We start from the raw sequence: 19,870 nt of genomic DNA on the forward strand, positions 1-19,870 counted from the left end.
AAAGAAAGAAAGAAAGAAAGAAAGAAAGAAAGAAAGAAAGAAAGAAAGAAAGACGCAAATCAAATCCACAATGAAATACCATTTCACATGTATTAGGTGTGGCTATCATTAAAAAAGGGGAGGGACGTCTGGGTGGCTCAGTTGGTTGTGTGTGACTCTTGGTCTTGTTGAGGTCATGATCTCATGGTCATGAGATCAAGCCCCAAGTCTGGCTCTATGCTCAGCGTGGGGTCTACTTGAGATTCTCTCTCCCTCCTCCCCTGGCCCTCCCCCGACTCGTGCACATGCTGTCTCTCTCATAAATAAATCTTACATAACAAGTGTTGATATAGATGTAGAAAAAAGTGAACTGGCAGGGATGTAAAATGGTACCACGGCCTCTGAAAATAGTTTGGCAGTTCCTCAAAAAGTGAAACAGAGAGTGAACATATGACCTAGCCTATGGTAACATATGTTCATAAGAAACATACATTCATATAAAAGCTTGCACACAAATGTTCATACTAGAATTATTTCTAACAGCCAAAAAATGGAAACAATCCAAATATCTATCAACTGATGAATGAATATATAAAATGTAGTATATTCATACAAGGGAATATTATCCAACCACAGAAAGGAATGAAGTATGGATAAATGCTATCTCATGGATGAACCCTGAAAGTACTATGCTTAGTGAAAAAAACTAGACACAAAAGCCACATACTGGAGGATTCCATGTACATGACATGCATACAGCAGGAAAATCCACAGAGACAGAATGCACATTGGTGGTTGCCAGACACTGGGGTAGGGACTGACAGCTTAATGGGTGTCAGGTTTCTTTCAGGGATGAGGAAACATTCTGGACTTAGTGGTCATTGTTGTAAAACCTTGTGAATTCACTAAAAATCATTACATTGTACTGACTCAAAATGGTGAATTTTATGGCATGTGAATTAGATCCCAATTTTTTAAAAAGTAAAGAAAAAAAGCTGGTAGTAACAAGGACCTCCTGAGAGTCACACCGTCAGAAGCAGCAGATATACCAAAGAGGCCAACGAGAAAATCCACAGCAGAAAGTGGGGAAACCACAGAAGCAAGAAGAAATCTTTTCTCAAACTATGTTTAAAAACCTTGCTAATAGGTTTTAATAGATTTAGTCTAAAGAAAGAAAGGGGCAACAATCATTATATGCCCTCAGCTTGGTGGGGGAGAAACATAAATATCAGTATGAGTTAAGTTATTTAGTTACTTAATAATTGGACAAAGGAGCCTTCACCGAAGTAGGATGCTTGGGCACTGGTGACTCTCACTTGCCACTTGAGTGACATTACAACTCTCCAGGACCCAGTGACATGCTACTCAAACTCCTCACGCGAGGCCTGCTACTCACAACACACATTTATTCTGACCCAGAGAAGCCAAGCAGTGCTCTACGCCATGCAGTGACTGAGTGACAGACCCAGCCCTCGTAAGGCCTAAGGCCAGGCTTGCCTACTTCCAGCACCCTCAGGCCTCCTCATGACCATCCAAGTGCACAGGCTGCAACAACTCCAGATCTAGTAAAAGTACTTGTCACAATATTTTAAAGCAATTATTAAGTAAAATATTGTGACAAGTATTTTATATGTATATATTCTATATGTTCTACATATATTCTGTGTATTATAAAATATAAATATATGCATAACTATATACTAGAGATAGTATATATATACTATATATTCTATATATTATTAATTTATATAATATATAAAATTATATATAATATAGGCATTATATAATAGAATATGTAATTATATAGAATTATACAAAACATATAATTAGATTATATCTAGAATATATAGAGATCATATATAGAATATATAATTATAGGGGCACCTGGGTGGCTCAGTGAGTTAATAAGCCTCTGCTTTCTGTTTAGGTCATGATCTCAGGGTCCTGGGATCAAGCCCCACATCAGGCTCTCTGCTCAGCAGGAAGAATGCTTCCCCCTCTCTCTCTGCCTGCCTCTTTGCCTACTTGTGATCCTTCTTTCTCTGTCAAATAAATAAATAAAATCTTTTAAAAAAGAGTATGTAATTATATAAATAAATTATATAAATTTGATAAATTACATAAAAATATATAAGTAAATATTTATATATTATTAAATATTCTATATTATATTATATTCTCTATATATTCTATATTATATAGAATAATTCTAAAATGAGTTATTATAATTATTATTATGGTATCTCAGAGTCCATCTTTCACCAAGACACGTATATTAGGCTCAGTAGCTGAGCTTAGTGTAGGTCAGATTCCACTCCTAGTCAGTTTCTTTTCTTGTTTTGTATTTCACTAAAATAGAAAATACCCAAACATAAGTACTGAGAATGGCAGAACATGCTTCCTCCAGATGCTCTGGGTATGTGGACAAAGCAGGAACCCAGGGATTCTGAGTTAGTCTCTGGCTATTTTCAAGGCTCATGGGTGCCTCCGGAGCTGGGCTGGGGGCGAGGTGAGGCAGAGAGAGGCGGGGGGTTGGTGCTCAGCTGGAGATTCAGTGGTGAGTAGTTTCTAAACCACTCTTTGGTTGCATTTGCTTCTATGTATTTCCTTATGCTGTGTTGCAGCATATAGATGTGGTTTTAAAATATAGCGACCGATATAGCATCGATTCATCTCTCTGAAAAGTGTAGAAATCAAGAGTTAGGAAAGAGTGAAAATCTTAGCTATTAAGCCATTTTTTTTTTTTTTTTTAGACTGTTCTTCCTTTTTTTTTTTTTTTTTATTTTTTTTTTTTTATAAACATATATTTTTATCCCCAGGGGTACAGGTCTGTGAATCACCAGGTTTACACACTTCACAGCACTCACCAAATCACATACCCTCCCCAATGTCCATAATCCCACCCCCTTTTTACCACAATTCAGTCTTAAGAAATCCTGATAGCCCCCATTCAGCTTTCAAAACCACTGTTTCAGCTCCGACAGTACAAGACTGGGCCTCTGCAGAGATGTCTCTCTCATAAATAAATCTTACATAACAAGTGTTGATATTCTCCTGGATGTGCCACTAGGCAGCCTCCAGAAGGCATGCCCAAGTCTTCTTGGCATTTTAGCATACAGCACCCAGGGAGTCCCTACCCCCACACAGCAGCACACCACACGTTCTGTTTCTATCTCACACATAAAGTGAGTGTCGTATGCACATGTTAACACTTTATCAGTACTCTTAACACTACTGAGCACTTTAAAGCCAGTAAATTTAGCAAATCAGGGACATACTCCCAACAACAAGAAAGAAAAAAAATGCAAATTCAACAAAGTAAATAACTGCATACATAAACAAAAATATATTAACTAAGAAACACTCTACCCTATTAGCTACAAGTTAGCAAGGACCAACCAACCAAAATTTTAAAAACAAAGAAGTCATTAACAATACTTGCTATGAAACTATAACTACTTTTACACATCTATTTATTAAATGAATGAAAAAAAGTTTCAAGTTTCAGGTGATCCATCCCACTGGCTCCTTAAAACCAGCCCTGGAGAAACACCATGTCTTACCAAGTGGAATTAATCATTTAAATGTAACATGGTATTCCATTAGGAAATTTATTATTGTAAATGAAAATATTAAAAAAATGAAAACACTTTATTTAATATGATAATCTCAAAAGAAGAAATAAATGAAGAATTTGATAAAATTTAACATCCTTCACAATACAAACTCAGTAAATACAGGAAAAGAACCATTTTTAAACTGATAAAAAGTTATCTACCAGAAACATGTGACATGACTCTCAATGATGAGGGGAAAAAAAAAAATCAGGAACAAGAGAAAGATTCCTGTTGTAACTAATTCTGTCCAAATTATACTGAACATATTAGTGAACCCAAAAGACAATAACTATCAAGATGAAGGAAGAAAGAAAACAGTCATTATTTATTTACAGTTGAAATATGAAAATATTTACAGTCGACATGAAAATCCAAGAAAGTTGATTGGAAATAATGGCAGGATTCAGCAAGGTTGCTGGATAAAACATACAAAAATCAACAGCATTCCCATGTACTAGCAACAACCACATAAAAACTATTTTTTAAGGGTACCAATAAAAGGAAACAGGAAAGTCTCAAAGTATCTAGCAGTAGATTCATTACAAAGTGAAAAACCACCTCTACAATCTGCTTATCATCAGGTCAATCAAGGGATAGAACAAGGTGGCCCCACGGGGGGGGGGGGGGGGGCAACCTGACATCATGCCTCCTAATGGGGTATAATAATGGTACCTTCGGTAACTGCTAAGCTTGAATCTTACCAGGAAACAAGGGGACCAACTGGCTGCACCAAAGCCAATGACTTGAAAAACAAAAAAGGCAGGGAGGTTATCTCAGATTCACAGTTTTCAAGCTTTTTGGTCTTTGAAGCTCTAAACTCTTAAAAATGACTGAGGACAAGGCAAAGGAAACAAAAGCAAAAATGAACTTTTGGGACTTCATCAAGATAAAAAGCTCCTGCACAGCAAAGGAAACAGTCAACAAAACAAAGAGGCAACCCACAGAAGGGGAGAAGATATTCACTAATGACACTATAGACAAAGGACTGATACCTAAGATCTATAAAGAACTCCTCAAACTCAACACTCAAAAATCAGATAATCATGTCAAAAAAATGGGCAGAAGACATGAACAGACACTTCTCCAAAGAAGACATACAAATGGCTAACAGACACATGAAAAAATGTTCATCATCATTAGCCATCAGGGAGATGCAAATCAAAACCACACTGAGACACCACCTTACACTGGTTAGAATGGCCAAAATCAACAAGACAGTAAATAAAAATTACTGGAGAGAATGTGGAAAAAAGGGAACCCTCTTACACTGTTGGTGGAAATGCAAGTTGGTGCAGCTGCTTTGGAAAACTGTGTGAAGATTCTTTAAGAAATGAAAAATAGAGCTACCCTTATGACCCTGCAATTGCAGTACTGGGTATTTACCCCAAAGATACAGATGTAGTGAAAAGAGGGGCCATCTGTACCCCAATTTTCATAGCGGCAATGGCCACAACTGCCAAACTGTGAAAAGAGTCATCTTGGCCTTCAACAGACGAATGGATAAAGATGATGTGGTCCATATATAAAATGGAGTATTATGCCTCCATCAGAAAGGATGAATACCCAACTTTTGTATCAACATGGACGGGACTGGAAGAGATTATGCTGAGTGAAATAAGTCAAGCAGAGAGAGTCAATTATCATATGGTTTCACTTGCTTGTGGAGCATACGGAAAACATGGAGGACATTAGGAGAAGGAAAAGGAAAAGTGAAATGGGGGAAATCAGAGGGGAGATGAAGCACGAGAGACTGTGGACTTTGAGAAACAAACTGAGGTTTTTGGAGGGGAGGGTGTAGGGTGATGGGTAAGCCTGTGGTAGGTATTAAGAAGGGCATGTAGTGCATGGAGCCCTGGGTGTGGTGCATAAACAATGAATCTTGGAATACTGAAAAAATAAAATAAAATTTTTAAAAAAATGACCGAGGACACCAAAGGTCTTTTGTTTGTAGGAGTTCTACCTAATGATGTTTACCATATTTGAAATTAAAACTCAAAACTGTAAAAAAAAAAAAAAGTCTCATTGATTCATGTAAATAAAAACATTAACAACAATAAAATACTGCTTGAAAAGTAAGTAAATTTTCTAAGACAAAAATGTTCAGTGTAAAGAGTAACACTTGTTTATGTTTTTAGCAAATTTCTTAATGTCTGTCTTACTAGAAGGCAGCTCATTTACTGTGCAGCTATATGCTGCTCTGACTGGAGTACTCACCATGCAAATTCATACTCATGCAGTTATGCAGGTGGATGGGAACTGGCTGTTCACAGGTGAGGGGGAGTGGTACACAGTGTAGACCGAGGCATGACTCGGCCTTACCCTATGGCTGACAGCAGGGTCAGAAGACCCTAGCAGATTACCCCTGGTGGGGACATTATGGAGGTTTTCTTTTTCCATAATTTTTACTCTGTCCTGCATTATCCAAGTTTCCCATAGTGCATAATAAGTATTACTTTTACAATGTTTTTTGTGTTTCAGTTGGATTGGTTTTTTTTCCCCAAAACCTGGAGAAAGGAGAAAGGAGAGGAGGAGGGCGAAACATATCAGATCACACAGGATTCTGCAACCAACCCGAGAAGTAGCACTGCCAACCCCAGTGTTCACGCACAGACCCAGGACTGCAAGAGAAACTAGTGCTCTCCTTCCTTTACTTCACATCAGAGAGCCTGTGTTCAATGACAGGAAGACTGAACTGGAAAAGCAGTCTTGAATTTTGTTCCTGATTTAGTGGCCAAGTGATTAAGAACATAGAACTTCATTTCCCTTTTATTAACATGGGAAAAACCAGGCTTATCTTACCTTCCTTCATAAAGGTATTATCAGATGTCATCAAGTGCCAAAAAAAGGAAGGTCTAAGATTCTGGCAGGGTCTAAGATTCTACAATTCTTAGATGAATTAAAATTTCTGGGGCAAGGGGCACATTGTTTGAATTATGATGTATCATTCACTGAGCCAGGAGGAAAGGGGAAGAAACTGGTCTAGAGAAGAGTATGAATTTGATTCAGAGTACTTCAGGGGATGATGTTGTTTGCCCAAATAATTCGGAAGAAAAAGAGATGGAAGCAGATTCTAACTGATTACAGGAAGAGAAGTAGGAAAGTAGAGATGATAATAATGTAGAGAATTATTTCAAGAAACTGTGAGGGGCAGGAAAGACAGGACACAAACAGGAGAAGTGTGAAGCTTTGCTTGGTTTGGGACAAGGGGCTGCTGACAGGTGGGGCAGGGAGAAGGGGAAATGGGAGATGTGGGAGCTCCAGGTGAGCCCTGGGAAAAGAGGCATGTAAAAATGAAAGGAGATGCAGAGGCAACGGAATAAAGAGCTTGGCGGGGAAAGACTGCTGGTTGTCTTCCATAAAAGAGTGGAAAGACGAAAAATATATACAGTCAGAAATACCAGTCCCCAGAACAAGCAAGGAAAGGATTCGGACGCAGTGTGAATCAGACAGAGTCTTTAGGACACAGTAAGCTAGCCCTCAACCAATTCAGGCATGATGGCATCCCACTGCGCAAATGTGTTCCTTTAACTTGTCCTGAGTGCACATGCCTCTGTGTTGTGTGTGTGCATGTGTACACACACTCCTGTGTTTTCTCTGACACTTCATGAATAAGCATAAATCGTGTTACTGATCAAGTGTGCTATAAATTTATACTCTGAATCACCTTCTCTCCCAAAGAGCAGTGACAGAAAATGCTAGTGTATATACATGTATTTTCATCACAGGCATATTGCCACTCAAAAATTAGAAAAACAGCTGCATAGGTAAGAAATGGAACAGAATGCAAGGTGGTAAGCCGGAGCCTGGCCAACAGTGGCAGCTAGATCTGCATCTGTGGGGCAGGGGACAAAGGTACCCCACTCCAGTGCCACATAACTGGAAAAGCCATGCTTATCTTACCTTCCTTCATAAAGGTATTATCAGATGTCATGAAGTGCCAAAAATGTAAGGCCATATGCACAAAACCAGGAGCTAGGACAGTGGAACTGTCCCTGAAAGGGAGCTGCAAAAAGCCACAGTTGCTGCTCTGGAACTACAGCTTGGGTCCACATCACACTACCTACTGGCTCTCCAAAATCTCCAAGGTCATCACAAGGTGGCAGCTCTGGGCTACAAATGCCCAGGTCTGGACTAAGGACTTAACAGCTCATGGGACAGTTGTGTAAACAAGGCAGGGAAAAGTGAGAGAGAATAGGGCAGAGAGAGAATATACTCCTCCTTAAGATGAACGTATCAACTAAAACTTGCATGCACATCAGAAAAAGAGGCATGTGAGCCAAGAAACTCACAAGACGATTCACCAAGATGGAAGACAAGACTAAGAGAGTTTGCCAGTAACGGACCCTCCCTGATGAACCACTGCAGGGTCTGTCTCCCTCAGGAGAGTCCCAAGCTGAGAAGGAAGGTATAGGATACAGAAACAGTGACGTGGGGCAGACGGGGCCCGACACCCCTTGCCCATTGAACGTATGGGCGAGTCTCAGAAGCTAGATGCTTCACTGTTACAAGTGGCCACACTGCCAGCAGATCCCTGGTGAACTCAGACATGCTCTGTCATATTTACCATGCCACTAAGTAATTTAAGCTAGAAATGAATCTGCAGATAGGCCCTCCAGTTCAGCAGCAGGCTTCAGTCTCCTCCAGGCGTAGGCAGCACCCTGAGCCAGCCAGTGCTGCCTCTCCACAGCCTTCTCATCCCTCCCCGGCTCTAGCATCTTTGCAGCAATGGCCCTCAAGCCTCTGCAGAGCGGCAACAGAATCGGCCAAACTCCCTCTACTGCTGGTAGGCATAAATTCAGATGGAATACAGCAACATTTCAATGCCCAGTTCCACCTTTTTTTTTAAGCTTTAACATAGCTCTTGCTGAGCACACTGGCAGGAAAGTGGCCACATCTGAGAAAGTGAGTGTATACACATTTGTTGCGCTCAGTGTATGACTGTCATTCCCTTTGAGTCAATGGTTAATTCAGCAATATTCAAACTTACCAAGTAGGTTCCCATTTCTTTTTCTAGGACAACTTGTTCATATAATGTAGCATCAATGTCAGCTTTTAAGGCCTGCACCTTCCTCTTCACCTGCACATGGTGCTTCTTTTGGAGCCAGTAAGGAAGAAGAGATTCCATAATTTGATTAAGGATCTGGGAGGTAATAAGGAGAGTAGCCAAGCTCTAAAAAGAAACACACAAATGGAATTTGACAATGTAGCTTGTATGGAATCTGTATAATCATGCAGTAAATAAAAATGGAATCTTCAACAAATAGTACACTATTTATAAAACTAGGATTGAAAAAGCTAGGTGCTAGAATAATGTTTCTAATTTACTGTTTTTTTCAGTTAAGACACACTAAAATACAAAAAAGTTGTAATATAAATAAGATTATAATAAGAAACAAATCAATTATGAGTTGGCAGGGGAACAATTTTACTTAAAATTGTGTTTTTTGTCATCTCATCCTTGCTACAACATAATAATCTACATGATATTGGCAACTTTGAAAAAAAAAGTAGTTTGGCAAAACTTAAAAAAAATTAACTTAAAAAAAAATTATAAAGCAAATACATCCTCCCTCCTTATATGAATGATGCAACCATGCTAATTAACATCTTAGGATATTTCTTTCCAGTCACAGGTAAAAATACAAGTAGCCCATAGACTGTTGTTGACTGTATTATTCCCAACCTTCACTCCTATAAATACCGCCCCCTGGATGACTGTGTACCATGATTCTTGGCCCAATCTCTGATGATCTACTAGGGATGGATTAAGGTTCTTGGCAAAGCTGCCCAAGTAGGTTCCTGAAATGCTGTGTCAATTTCTACTTACCGCAGATGGACAGGAGTGTTTCCATCACATACCACCTTTGCTGGTATTAAAATTGTATTATTTAAAAAGTCCTCCCCTATCCCCATCCCTTATCTCCTATTTAAAAAAGAGACTCTCAGGGCGCCTGGGTGGCTCAGTGGGTTAAGCTGCTGCCTTCGGCTCAGGTCATGATCTCAGGGTCCTGGGATCGAGTCCTGCATCGGGCTCTCTGCTCAGCAGGGAGCCTGCTTCCCTCTCTCTCTCTCTCTGCCTGCCTCTCCATCTACTTGTGATTTCTCTCTGTCAAATAAATAAATAAAATCTTTAAAAAAAAAAAAAAACCTTAGAGTACAAAGAAAGAAAAATATATTTGTTAATCACAAACTAATCTATAAATTTATAATTTAATGAAATCACACTAAAAATTCAGTTTAAAAAAAAAATAAATAAAAAAAAAATAAAAAAGAGACTCTCTAAGGTACTAGAAATGAGAAGTCATACCCTACTAATACACTAAAGGCAGGACAGAAGACAGTATGTATATCCAACTTACCAATTTCAAAATGTATTATTCTGAACTTTTAATTTTGAAAAAGAGCAGCAATATATGTAATGTTGGCTTTTTTTTTCTCACCATAGCATATACCCTCCCCAATGTCCATCACCTAGTCACCCCATCCCTCCCAAGCCCCTCCCCTCCAGCAACCCTCAATTTGTTTCCTGAGATTAAGAGTCTCTCATGGTTTGTCTCCCTCTCTGGTTTCATCTTGTTTCATTTTTCCTTCCCTTCCCCTATGATCCTCTGTCTTATTTCTCAAATTTCTCATATCAGTGAGGTCATATTTCTCTGACTGACTTATTTCCAGTGTTCTTAAGAACACAGCATTTAATTTTACTTTATGAAAGCTGATAGAACCATAACTACAAAATCTTCTGTTTCTGATTATACAATTTTCTAAAAAATGATCCCAAGTTCTCATGTAAACACTATTATGAAGCCTAAGCTTTTGATATTTTTTACTAACAACCACAGTATATTAAAACCAAGAAGGAATAGCACTTACTGATAGCTGGCTCAATTATAAAAAAGATAATTTAGATAGCAATATTTTGTACTCAATTTATCATTCCCTGGCATTTGTGGTCCAAGAATGGCAACACACCAAAGTAAATAGCAGACTTCTTAAACACTCCAGAAAAGACACAGCACTGCATGGGATCTGCTGGTCTCAAAAGTTTGACAACTTATTCATTTCAAAATGAAATGTATTTAAAGTCCTATAAATCACCCCTCACTCTGGGACACACACAAAACTTCAATTAAGGAATACACTTTCTTCATTAGAATTGCTTTTACAAGCTTTGAGGTGAACAGTTTATTTTCCAGTACTACATGGTTAATTTTACAAGTGTTTTCAGTTGAGTATGATATACAGTGCAATTGCTAATGGTTTTTTATTTAGAGTTGGCTTAGAAAGATACAAAATGTAAGGTTTTATCTGTAAAAATAATAATGTGAAGGCAATCACATTCCCTGAATATAAGAAAGCACCTCTAAAACCTGTAAGATGGATACCTTCTGCTATTCACTCACCTGACGCAACAGCTTCATATCCCTTAAGACAAATGCAATGTAGAAAAGCGAGGCAAAACAATTCAGAAAGTTGAACTGCCAAAAAAAAAAAAAAGAGAGAGAGAGAGAGCAAGATTTCACACTGCTTTACAGTACTTCAACAAAACTATAATATAGCATTAAAAATGTAATGAGGGGACTTCCAGTCCTGACAAGATGGCATATACTTGTTTCTCCCTATTCCTCCTCTCTAAGCATGTCCATAAACTCTGGAAAGAACATCACAGTGAGCAAAGGAGGACTCTGGTACCTGCCTAGAGCCTGGAGGACAACTGCTTTGGGAGGCCAGGACAGTTCCAGCACATCTCCACCACATTCCAACACACCAGCCTTTCCCACCCTCAACCAGCAGCCCAGATAGCCGGGGTGGGCTCAATCCCTGCTCACCCCACCTCACCGGAACCCCTGTCCATCTGAAGAGCCGTGTGGACTTGGCAAGGGGGATCTCTCCAGAGTCCTCACTAGCAGTGCTTCCCTCCTGCAAGCCTGGCACTCCCCTTCACCACAGAGAGATTCCAGGATGGCCAGACAACACTGGCATTTGGACTATCAATTATTTCCAGTGCTAGCCTGAGGCCTTCACAGACTTTTTAGATATGTATGACTGCTTGGACCTTTTCTAATGTCCAAATTGCTAAAACTGTTGAATTTTTATTACATACTTATGAAAAATTTTCCATTTCCTTTACCACTCTTGCCTCTCTAAGTTTACCTCCTTCCAGAAACCTAAACACCTTTCTATCAGTAGTTTCTAATCTGTTAAAGCTTGAAAAACTAGATCAATAAGCTTCTTAGAATGATTCCTGTAGCTGGAACAAAAACTTGTTTCTCTGGATCCCTTTCTTAGGAGTAATGTACAGTTGAGAGTTCAGAGGACTCTTTCTGCACCTTTCTTGATCCTCAGTTATGTTACTAGTGGCTGAGATAATCTCCTGATAAATGAGAGGCTTCCAAGTAGGTATTTATTATTTATAATGATGAAAAGAGGCAAAATGTGTGAGCTTTTACACAAAGAGCAAGCAGGTTACACCATGCCTTCTCTCCATTTCTTTCCTCCTACCCACTAAAACATGCTGAGAAAATGTTAGACTTTGGAAATTTCTTTCACAAAATTAATGATTTATCTAATGCTACCTCTTTCAAAAAATGTAATGGTCCATCACTGAACTGAATTGTAAGAATTGCTGAAGAGTGAAACGAAGAAGTCACCAAGAGGAAGAGAACAGAAATATGTCTACAACATCGTTTAATTATATTTTTAAATAACTAGAAATTGTCTATACTACTAATTTCTATACTTGAAGTCTTACAACACACACATAGGTAGTAAGACTACAGAATGCATATGTAAACTCACTTAATCAATCCGTCCCTGCCTATACAAAATATAGTAACTATACAATACTATAAATTAGAAGCCAGGCTTCCTATTTATCCTCCTATTAACTAATATAAATAGATTTCAAAATTCAAATGGATTTGTATATAAAAACTATACTCACCACTAAAACTTTCAGAATTAGATGATTCTGGTAGGCAGATTCCAATCTGTGATTCTCTAAAATATTGGAAAGGAGAGGAAATTTCTCTTACATAAGCACACCACAGTAGGGGAGGCCATCGTGGGGTGAAGGCAGATGAGCTGAGCCAGAGACGTCAGGCAACAGAGCCTCAGTGAGTGAACGTGCCAGACTGCCATTCACGGTTGCCACTTAACCCACAACATCTCACAGGAAGAAAGTACACTTGGGACACATTTTTCACAGTACTGCAAGAGCACTGTGTTCTGTAATTATTTTTAAAGTATTACTGCAACGAAGAAATGTGGGAAGAATTGGCAAATGATCCCATAGACAGCCACCCAGGAAAAGACCCTGAATAAATAAAACAGAGCAACCACTAAAGAGGGCAGTAAAGTTTCCGTATGTGTGTCTTACAAGGATTAACTTAAAGGGCAACTCAAATCTCCGTCCCCAGCTAGGGAAAGGAGACACAGGACAGGCCCTGAGACAGCCAGGTGAAAGAACAAAGAAGATTCTTAAGAAGATTCTTCAGAAAGGTGGTGTTACGCTCGTCTGGACCGGAACCCCACTCAGCTACTCAGCCACTGTCTGTCTTTGGGCAAGTCACTTAACCTCGGGATACTCAGCCTCCTTGCCTACAAAAACTGCTAACGCCCCCTCCTACCAACATCACTGTCAGGATAAACAGTAATAAAAAAACTTCAGTCCAGTTTCAGCAAAAGGAAAGCACTCAATAAATAGTAGTTGTTAAATGACTGATAAAAATAACTTAAATATCTTTATAGTCCGTGAAGTTAAGAAACAGACTTCTTCCTAAGGAATAACAGTGCATATTTGCTTGTTTGAGTGACTAAATAAAGAGTGAATGGCCAGTCACAACCATTTTTAAATTATACCCATTCCCCTTTTGCCATAGATGTATATATACACAAGAGTACTCGCTCTACTAAGGCCAGTGGCAGTCCTTGGTGCTCTAAACCACTAGACCATCAGCTCTCAGACACCAGACATAGTACAACTAGCCAAAGTATCTGAAGTTAATTCAATCTATTTTACCCCAGCAAAAAATACAAAATTACAGTATTGGGATCACAGGTTTTAAACAGAGAGGTGTGGATTAGCCTGGCTCAACAATTTGCCCAAACACTGTTTAACTCTCTATCCCTAAGATGGTGACATAACTTCCATTTCACAATGTCCTGAGGAGTTGAAAATGAGGTACCACGGACAAAGAGTTAGCAGGGCACCTGGAGTGCAGTAACCAACATTCATCTGTGACTGCCACGATAACCAGGAGGTGAGAGCATCACAACCCACAAAGCTGATGAATTCCTCCTTATGTCTCTATAGTGAGCCCACAGCAACATCTCCTTGCTTTTGCAAAGCAGCAGGGATGGGAATCCTATGATCCAAGCAACATTTCCTATAGGCAAATAAGACATAAATGCAAGCATCACATCTTACCCCATGAAGTTAGAAACTCAGCAGCATATCGATAGAGGCGGTTCATGATCTCAATCACAATGGCATAGATGATGCTGGGCACATACAACAGGATACTGGTCCACTCCGATCCACTGCTCTCGTGTAGACTCAAGGCCCAAGCCTCCATGTCAAAGTAAATCATCATGACATACAGGGAGAAATAGAGACAGAGGCACACAAAGGGCAGAGAGACCAGGTAAATGCGCAACTGCCTCTTGTAGCTGGGGTAGAGAGGTTCCTCCCTACCAGTGACGGGATTGATACCCAGGACCCCATGGAATCCCGGCCGAGGCTCCTCAAACTGTCTCTTCATGACAAGTGTCCCCCACCTGTAGGTCATCCTGGCACAGCCACGCTTCCATACTTCCAGGATCACTGTGGACCAGATCAGGTTGAAGGAGGCGAAGATCACGTACTTATCATAGTCTTCCCACACAAACAGATAGTAAGGTAACCCAATGACTGCCATAGGGATTAAGGCAACAGTGAAATATTCCAAAAATCCAAAGTAAAGAGCGATTGTTTCCCCAAAGTAGCCACGAATACGGTCTACAATGAAAGGGGGGGGGGGGGAGACCGTAAGTACAGACTACCAAAGACTTTCACCATTTCAAGTAAACTTATTTATTTTTGCAGTTAAGTGAGGAATCATTTAATATTCTCATTTCCCAATCAGTGTACAATGGTAAATCTATCTTCCATGCAGTACCAAGACCCCATTTGCCTGGAGATTGAGCCCAATACTTGCCCCAGCTTAGAGCCCAGGTCATAGCTGCTGGGGCTGCTCTGAAAGGCACCCAGGATCTGTTTCCTCTTTACTTCCTCATCTGATGGATGCCCTCTTCCCAAAGAAAAATTTAGGGGCTTGTCTCAAATATCCATGATCCTAGCCTAAACTCAGTCATAGCCAATGAGCCATTTTAATTTGGGGGTTTGTGTTCTCTACCTTTCTCTCACTTTAATATCATAGCTATTCATGTTCTTTTCAAAGAAGACTCCATCCGCAGTATCTGCTCCCACTGTCCAAAAATATAAATTTTCATCAATGTGCCATGGCAAATGATTCAATACACTGAAGAAAAGCTATTCAAAAGTATATTCTACACATTAACTTCTAGAACAGCCATGGGACACATTTATCTATACCTTCATATAAGAACTGGGCAAAAGAAGGGACAAGTGACATCACTGTTAAATACTCTGTAAACACAACATGAGCTAACTCAAAACGGGTCTCTCGAACACTCCATCCTTTGCCAGCTGCATCTACCTGGGGAGTGCCTGGGCTGTAAATGCATCCCGCCCTGGGACCAGGGTGAGATGCAGGGGCTGGGGAGGTGCAATAGTGGGGTTATTATTTCTTGGTTCGTTTCATGCAGTTAAAACTTTAGGATAATGTGTCAGATCAGTCTATGCAGACAGGTCAGAGTAAACTGGGATAAGCTATTTCCCCCATCCTTATTCTTCCAACTAACCCACGAACATGATAAAATAGTTGGTATGATCAGGTCACTTCAAATCTGAATCAAGTTAAAGGATATCCAAAAAATGAAAAAGAAAAACAATAACTACAGAAAAAGGTGCTCATGGTCCTGGTCTCCAAAATCACATGACCTCCCTCTTTTGATTTTAAGGGGAAGGTCAAGATTTGCCTGTGCCCCACCTGCTATCCCCAGTCCCAGCACTCCCCAAAGTCTCACGCCCTCCACCACAACCATGCTCAGCCTCCACCCTCAACTCACTTTTCCCCTCACTTTCTAAGCAGTTACTGGATACTATCACCTACAAGTCCTAGAGGCAATACTTAAATTTACTACATCTAGATGCCATACAAATGTCAATTAGTGTAACACAAAACAACTAGTGTATTACCTAGAACTATCAAAAATGAACTTTTCCTTTCAAAGAATTCAAGAGAAAATTCAAAATGTAATTTCAAATTTTCATCTTAAAAACAGATTTTTATTTACTGTGACAATATTATAGTAGCTGTTTTCAGGAATGGAAATTGGAATTAAAATTATTTTAGAGGGATTCCTTTGAACAAAATCAAAAGAGAAATGCCCTTGAAATATGGATAGCAATGCTTGTCATAAAATCTAACAGCTTAATAATCCTTATGCTTAAAAAACATAAGTAAGCCATGTCTGTCTGTCAGATATATAAATAAAATCTTAAAAAAAATGTTTAAATAAAAAATAAATAAGTAAGACATAAGTAAGCCAAAAAACCTGAACATTCATTCTGAAGTCAGTTTGCATACAGTAATGCTAACACATACCAAATAAACTAATAGATACTCTTAGAACTATATTCAGAGAAAATGCATAGATTCAGTAATATACATCAAGATACTTACAAACTAGGCCTGTTAGTCTGCCCCTAAAAATGAGCACAGCTTGGTCTGCTCAAATGATTAGCTCTAAAGAAACAGAAATTTTCCAATACAAGATATTTACAGTCAAATGAAATTCTCATAAAATCTGTTCTACTCCAACTCGGACATGTACTCATGAAGGCCACTCCGAATAGCCTGTGTTGTTGGTGAAATTTAAGGAGAGCTTGTCATTCAGCCCATCTGAAATGCTATTAGAAATAAAATAAATTACTAAATAGGTCATGCAGTAGGGTAGAGAGGCTCCTCCCTACCAGTGACACCATCTTATCTGACCCCAATTTTTGCCCACAGAGCCTTGCCCAGAAAAGCATTAAACATCTACCCAATGTGCTGAGAAATATGCCACTAATGAATCATGACATCTGGTTCGTAGTCCTTCCTCTTCCCTACGAGAACAGGTATTGACACATACCTAGGGGCTGATACTTCAAAGTAAACCGCGTGTACCAGCTGTCCTCAAGCTTCTTCAGGGCTTCATTATCATGCAGTGGGAACACCTGAATCACGATGCCAGAGGTGAGCAATCTTCTCACTGCAGACAGAAAATGGGCCAGACTAGATAAAATGGCTTTGAGATCACTCGTGATATACTTCTTCAAATGCTAGAGAGCCAGCCCAGTAAGGAAGGGGTGTTGTACAAGGAGCAGTGGCATACTGCCTATTCTGAAGGTATATATTCTTTTGTTCTTCACAGTGTAAGTATCTTGACTATTTAAAGCAATACAACTATGAAAGCAATACAACTTTATGTAAAATTATAAACCATACTGAAATGTACCAATTAGAATTGGAGAGATCCTCCCACAAAAAATAACCAGTGTAAACAACAATTTTATGTAAGACCAAACTTTAAAACATACATCCATAAATATATATTATAAATATAAAAGTAGGATCATTCTATACACATTGTTCTGTAATTTTTTTCTCATGTAGTAGTGTATAACAAATGTTTTTCAATGCCATTGCCTAGAAACATGAAATGTCCCTTTTAACAGTAACATAATATTCCCTTGTATGAAGTGCTAAAATTTAATCCTCTATTGAAAAATACTTGTTCCCTGCCCCCTTTTTTTGCCATTATAAATGTTAAAATTCAGGGTGCCTAGGGAGCTCAGTCAGTTAAGCATACCACTCTTGGTTTCTGCTCAGGTTATGGTATCATGGTCGTGGGATCCAGCCCCACATTAGGCTCCATGCTCAGCCAGGAGTCTGCTGGAGATTCTCTCCCTTTGCCCCTCCCCACTCAGCAAATATGCTTGCTCTCTCTAATAAATAAATCTTAATAAATAAACAAATGTTAAAATTCTTATACACATATCTTTTCCCACCTGCCCACTATTCAGACATACTTAGCAGTAGAATTAGGAGTTAGAAATAGAAGTAGAATTGCTAGGTCCAAGAGCATATGTATTTTAAATCTGAACAACAGTTATAAAACTGCCCCTAGAAAGACTTTACCAATCTGTCCTCCCACCACAGTGAAGGTAAGAAGACAGTGTTCAGTTCCTTTCATGCTTGAGGATACTGACTATTTGCAGAATCATTTTCATCTTCTCTAATCTAATAACAAAGGCTTACATTTACAAACAGCAAATAACAAAACCAAATAAAATCATACTTTCAGCAGTTAGCTAACTAGTATGATTTTATCACTCATGTACATATACTTGAAAGAGAAAAATGAATTTACCCAAAGACAATATCCCCGGGTAATATGTGAATACAGGGCATTCTCTCATCCATAAATTATTTAGAGTGACTCACTGGGTGTGTGGGTCTTCAGATCTTAACAGGATGTGATCAGCAGACATGGAGAGCTCTGATGCTGTGCCTAGTGCCATATGTGGGGAGATGAACTACTTTCTACACAAGTTTCTAGTAGAGTCTCGAACTTAAGAGTACAGTTGCTTGTAAGATGGAATCTGCATAAAGAAAAGATGCTTTGCTGTTTTCATCCACTGATAAGCTTTCAGCTCTTCAAGGCCTATCAGCTCACCTCTTCCAAGGGCTGTCTCTCTTATTTCCTATCTACCTTGTCACCAAAGACAAGTGATGAGCATATTAAGCAACAGGCCCTTCAAGGAGGATGAAAATGAACATCTGCAACATCGAAACAAAGTATGTTTTGAGTTTTCCCTGTAGAAATACTATACATAACAAAGAAAGATGCTATTTTCGACAGATGGCCCTATCAGAAAATCTTCAGAGTAATTTAAAAGTAAAGCAGGGGCTCCTGGGTGTCTCAGTCAATTAAGCCTCTGACTCTAGATTTCAGTTCAGGTCATGATCTCAGTGTTGTGAGATCTAGCCCGGATCATACTCCACACCTGGGTGTGGAGCCTGTTTCAGTTTCACTCTCTCCCACTCCCTCTACCCCTGTCCCCTCCAGCTCTAAAACATAAAAATAATAAAAATAAAAATAAAGTTAACTTCTTAGAAATGAACAAAGAATCCTAAACAGGAGATATGTGATACCAACAATAGGAAAAAGCCTGGGTCTGAAAGAAAAATTCTTAATTGATGAGTCTTACAATTATATCTCACACAGAAGTTATAAAAAAGTCTTAAAGGGGCACCTGGGTGGTTCAGTCAGTTGAGCATCAGACTCAGTTTCAGATCAGGTCGTGATCTCAGGGTCATAAAATCCGATCCCAAGTTGGGCTCCATGCTCAGGAGAGAGTCTGCTGGAGATTCTCCCTCTTCCTTGCCCTCTGCCCCTACCCCTCCTCTCATGCTCTCTCTCTAAAAATAAATTAAATCTTTTTTTAAAAAGTCTTGAAAAGCAAGGGATGTGATGAAATCCTTAATGACTAAAAAAACACACTCATTAATTAGCAGGAAAAGATACATGGTTTAAGCTATATTAGCCACTGATGCTGTCAAGTCCATTTTTTAATGTTTTTATTCTGAAGTATTTCAGTGAGTTTTTTTCACTCACATGAGTGAAAGTCGGTCATCCACAACTGTTCTGATTCTTCTCTTATTTGAAGATGCACAGCTGTACTTTATTCTTTCTTCCATCACTATCCTTTTCAATTACTGTGTCAAGTTATTCAACTTTGAACTGACAACATCTAAATTATTTTACTATATCTAAGTTCTTTTTAAAAAACTGACTGCATTCTACTATAGATAACTTTCTCGGCAGGCATAAAAACCAGCTACTTCTAAAAAAAGGACCGTGAACTGAAAGACTCAGAATATAAAGCCTCAAGTCCTAAATTACCAGGCTTCTCTTCACCACCAATGCAAAAGCATGGTTCCAATTTCAGCTTCTAAAAATAGAGATTTGTCTTTTAATCCTTTAACTTTCTCTTGTTAGTGAAGAATGTAATTAAAATGACCCTTACCTTCAAAGGTAAGATGCTGTGTAGGTCTATTTAAAGACAGAAACAATGGCTTCCCAGGAGGATGGAGATGGCAGAT

At 39.0% G+C, this 19,870-nt stretch overlaps 1 protein-coding gene across 4 annotated transcripts in view; it reads right to left on the minus strand.

Annotated features, from left to right (window-relative positions):
* Positions 1-19,870, minus strand: part of ANO10 (anoctamin 10) — a 234,543-nt gene that overhangs the window by 183,582 nt on the left and 31,091 nt on the right. For 3 of the 4 annotated variants that reach the window (XM_059390695.1, XM_059390696.1, XM_059390694.1), the window contains 5 exons: positions 16,854-16,973; positions 14,023-14,592; positions 12,538-12,593; positions 10,997-11,071; positions 8,584-8,766 (listed from right to left, as the gene is read on the minus strand). In XM_059390695.1, coding sequence (XP_059246678.1) covers positions 8,584-8,766; positions 10,997-11,071; positions 12,538-12,593; positions 14,023-14,592; positions 16,854-16,973 — 1,004 coding nt within the window. The remainder of the gene's footprint in view (positions 1-8,583; positions 8,767-10,996; positions 11,072-12,537; positions 12,594-14,022; positions 14,593-16,853; positions 16,974-19,870) is intronic. The other variant, XM_059390697.1, reaches the window with a different exon arrangement.

Source organism: Mustela nigripes, chromosome 2, assembly GCF_022355385.1.
Source record: "Mustela nigripes isolate SB6536 chromosome 2, MUSNIG.SB6536, whole genome shotgun sequence".
Taxonomy (NCBI): domain Eukaryota; kingdom Metazoa; phylum Chordata; class Mammalia; order Carnivora; family Mustelidae; genus Mustela; species Mustela nigripes.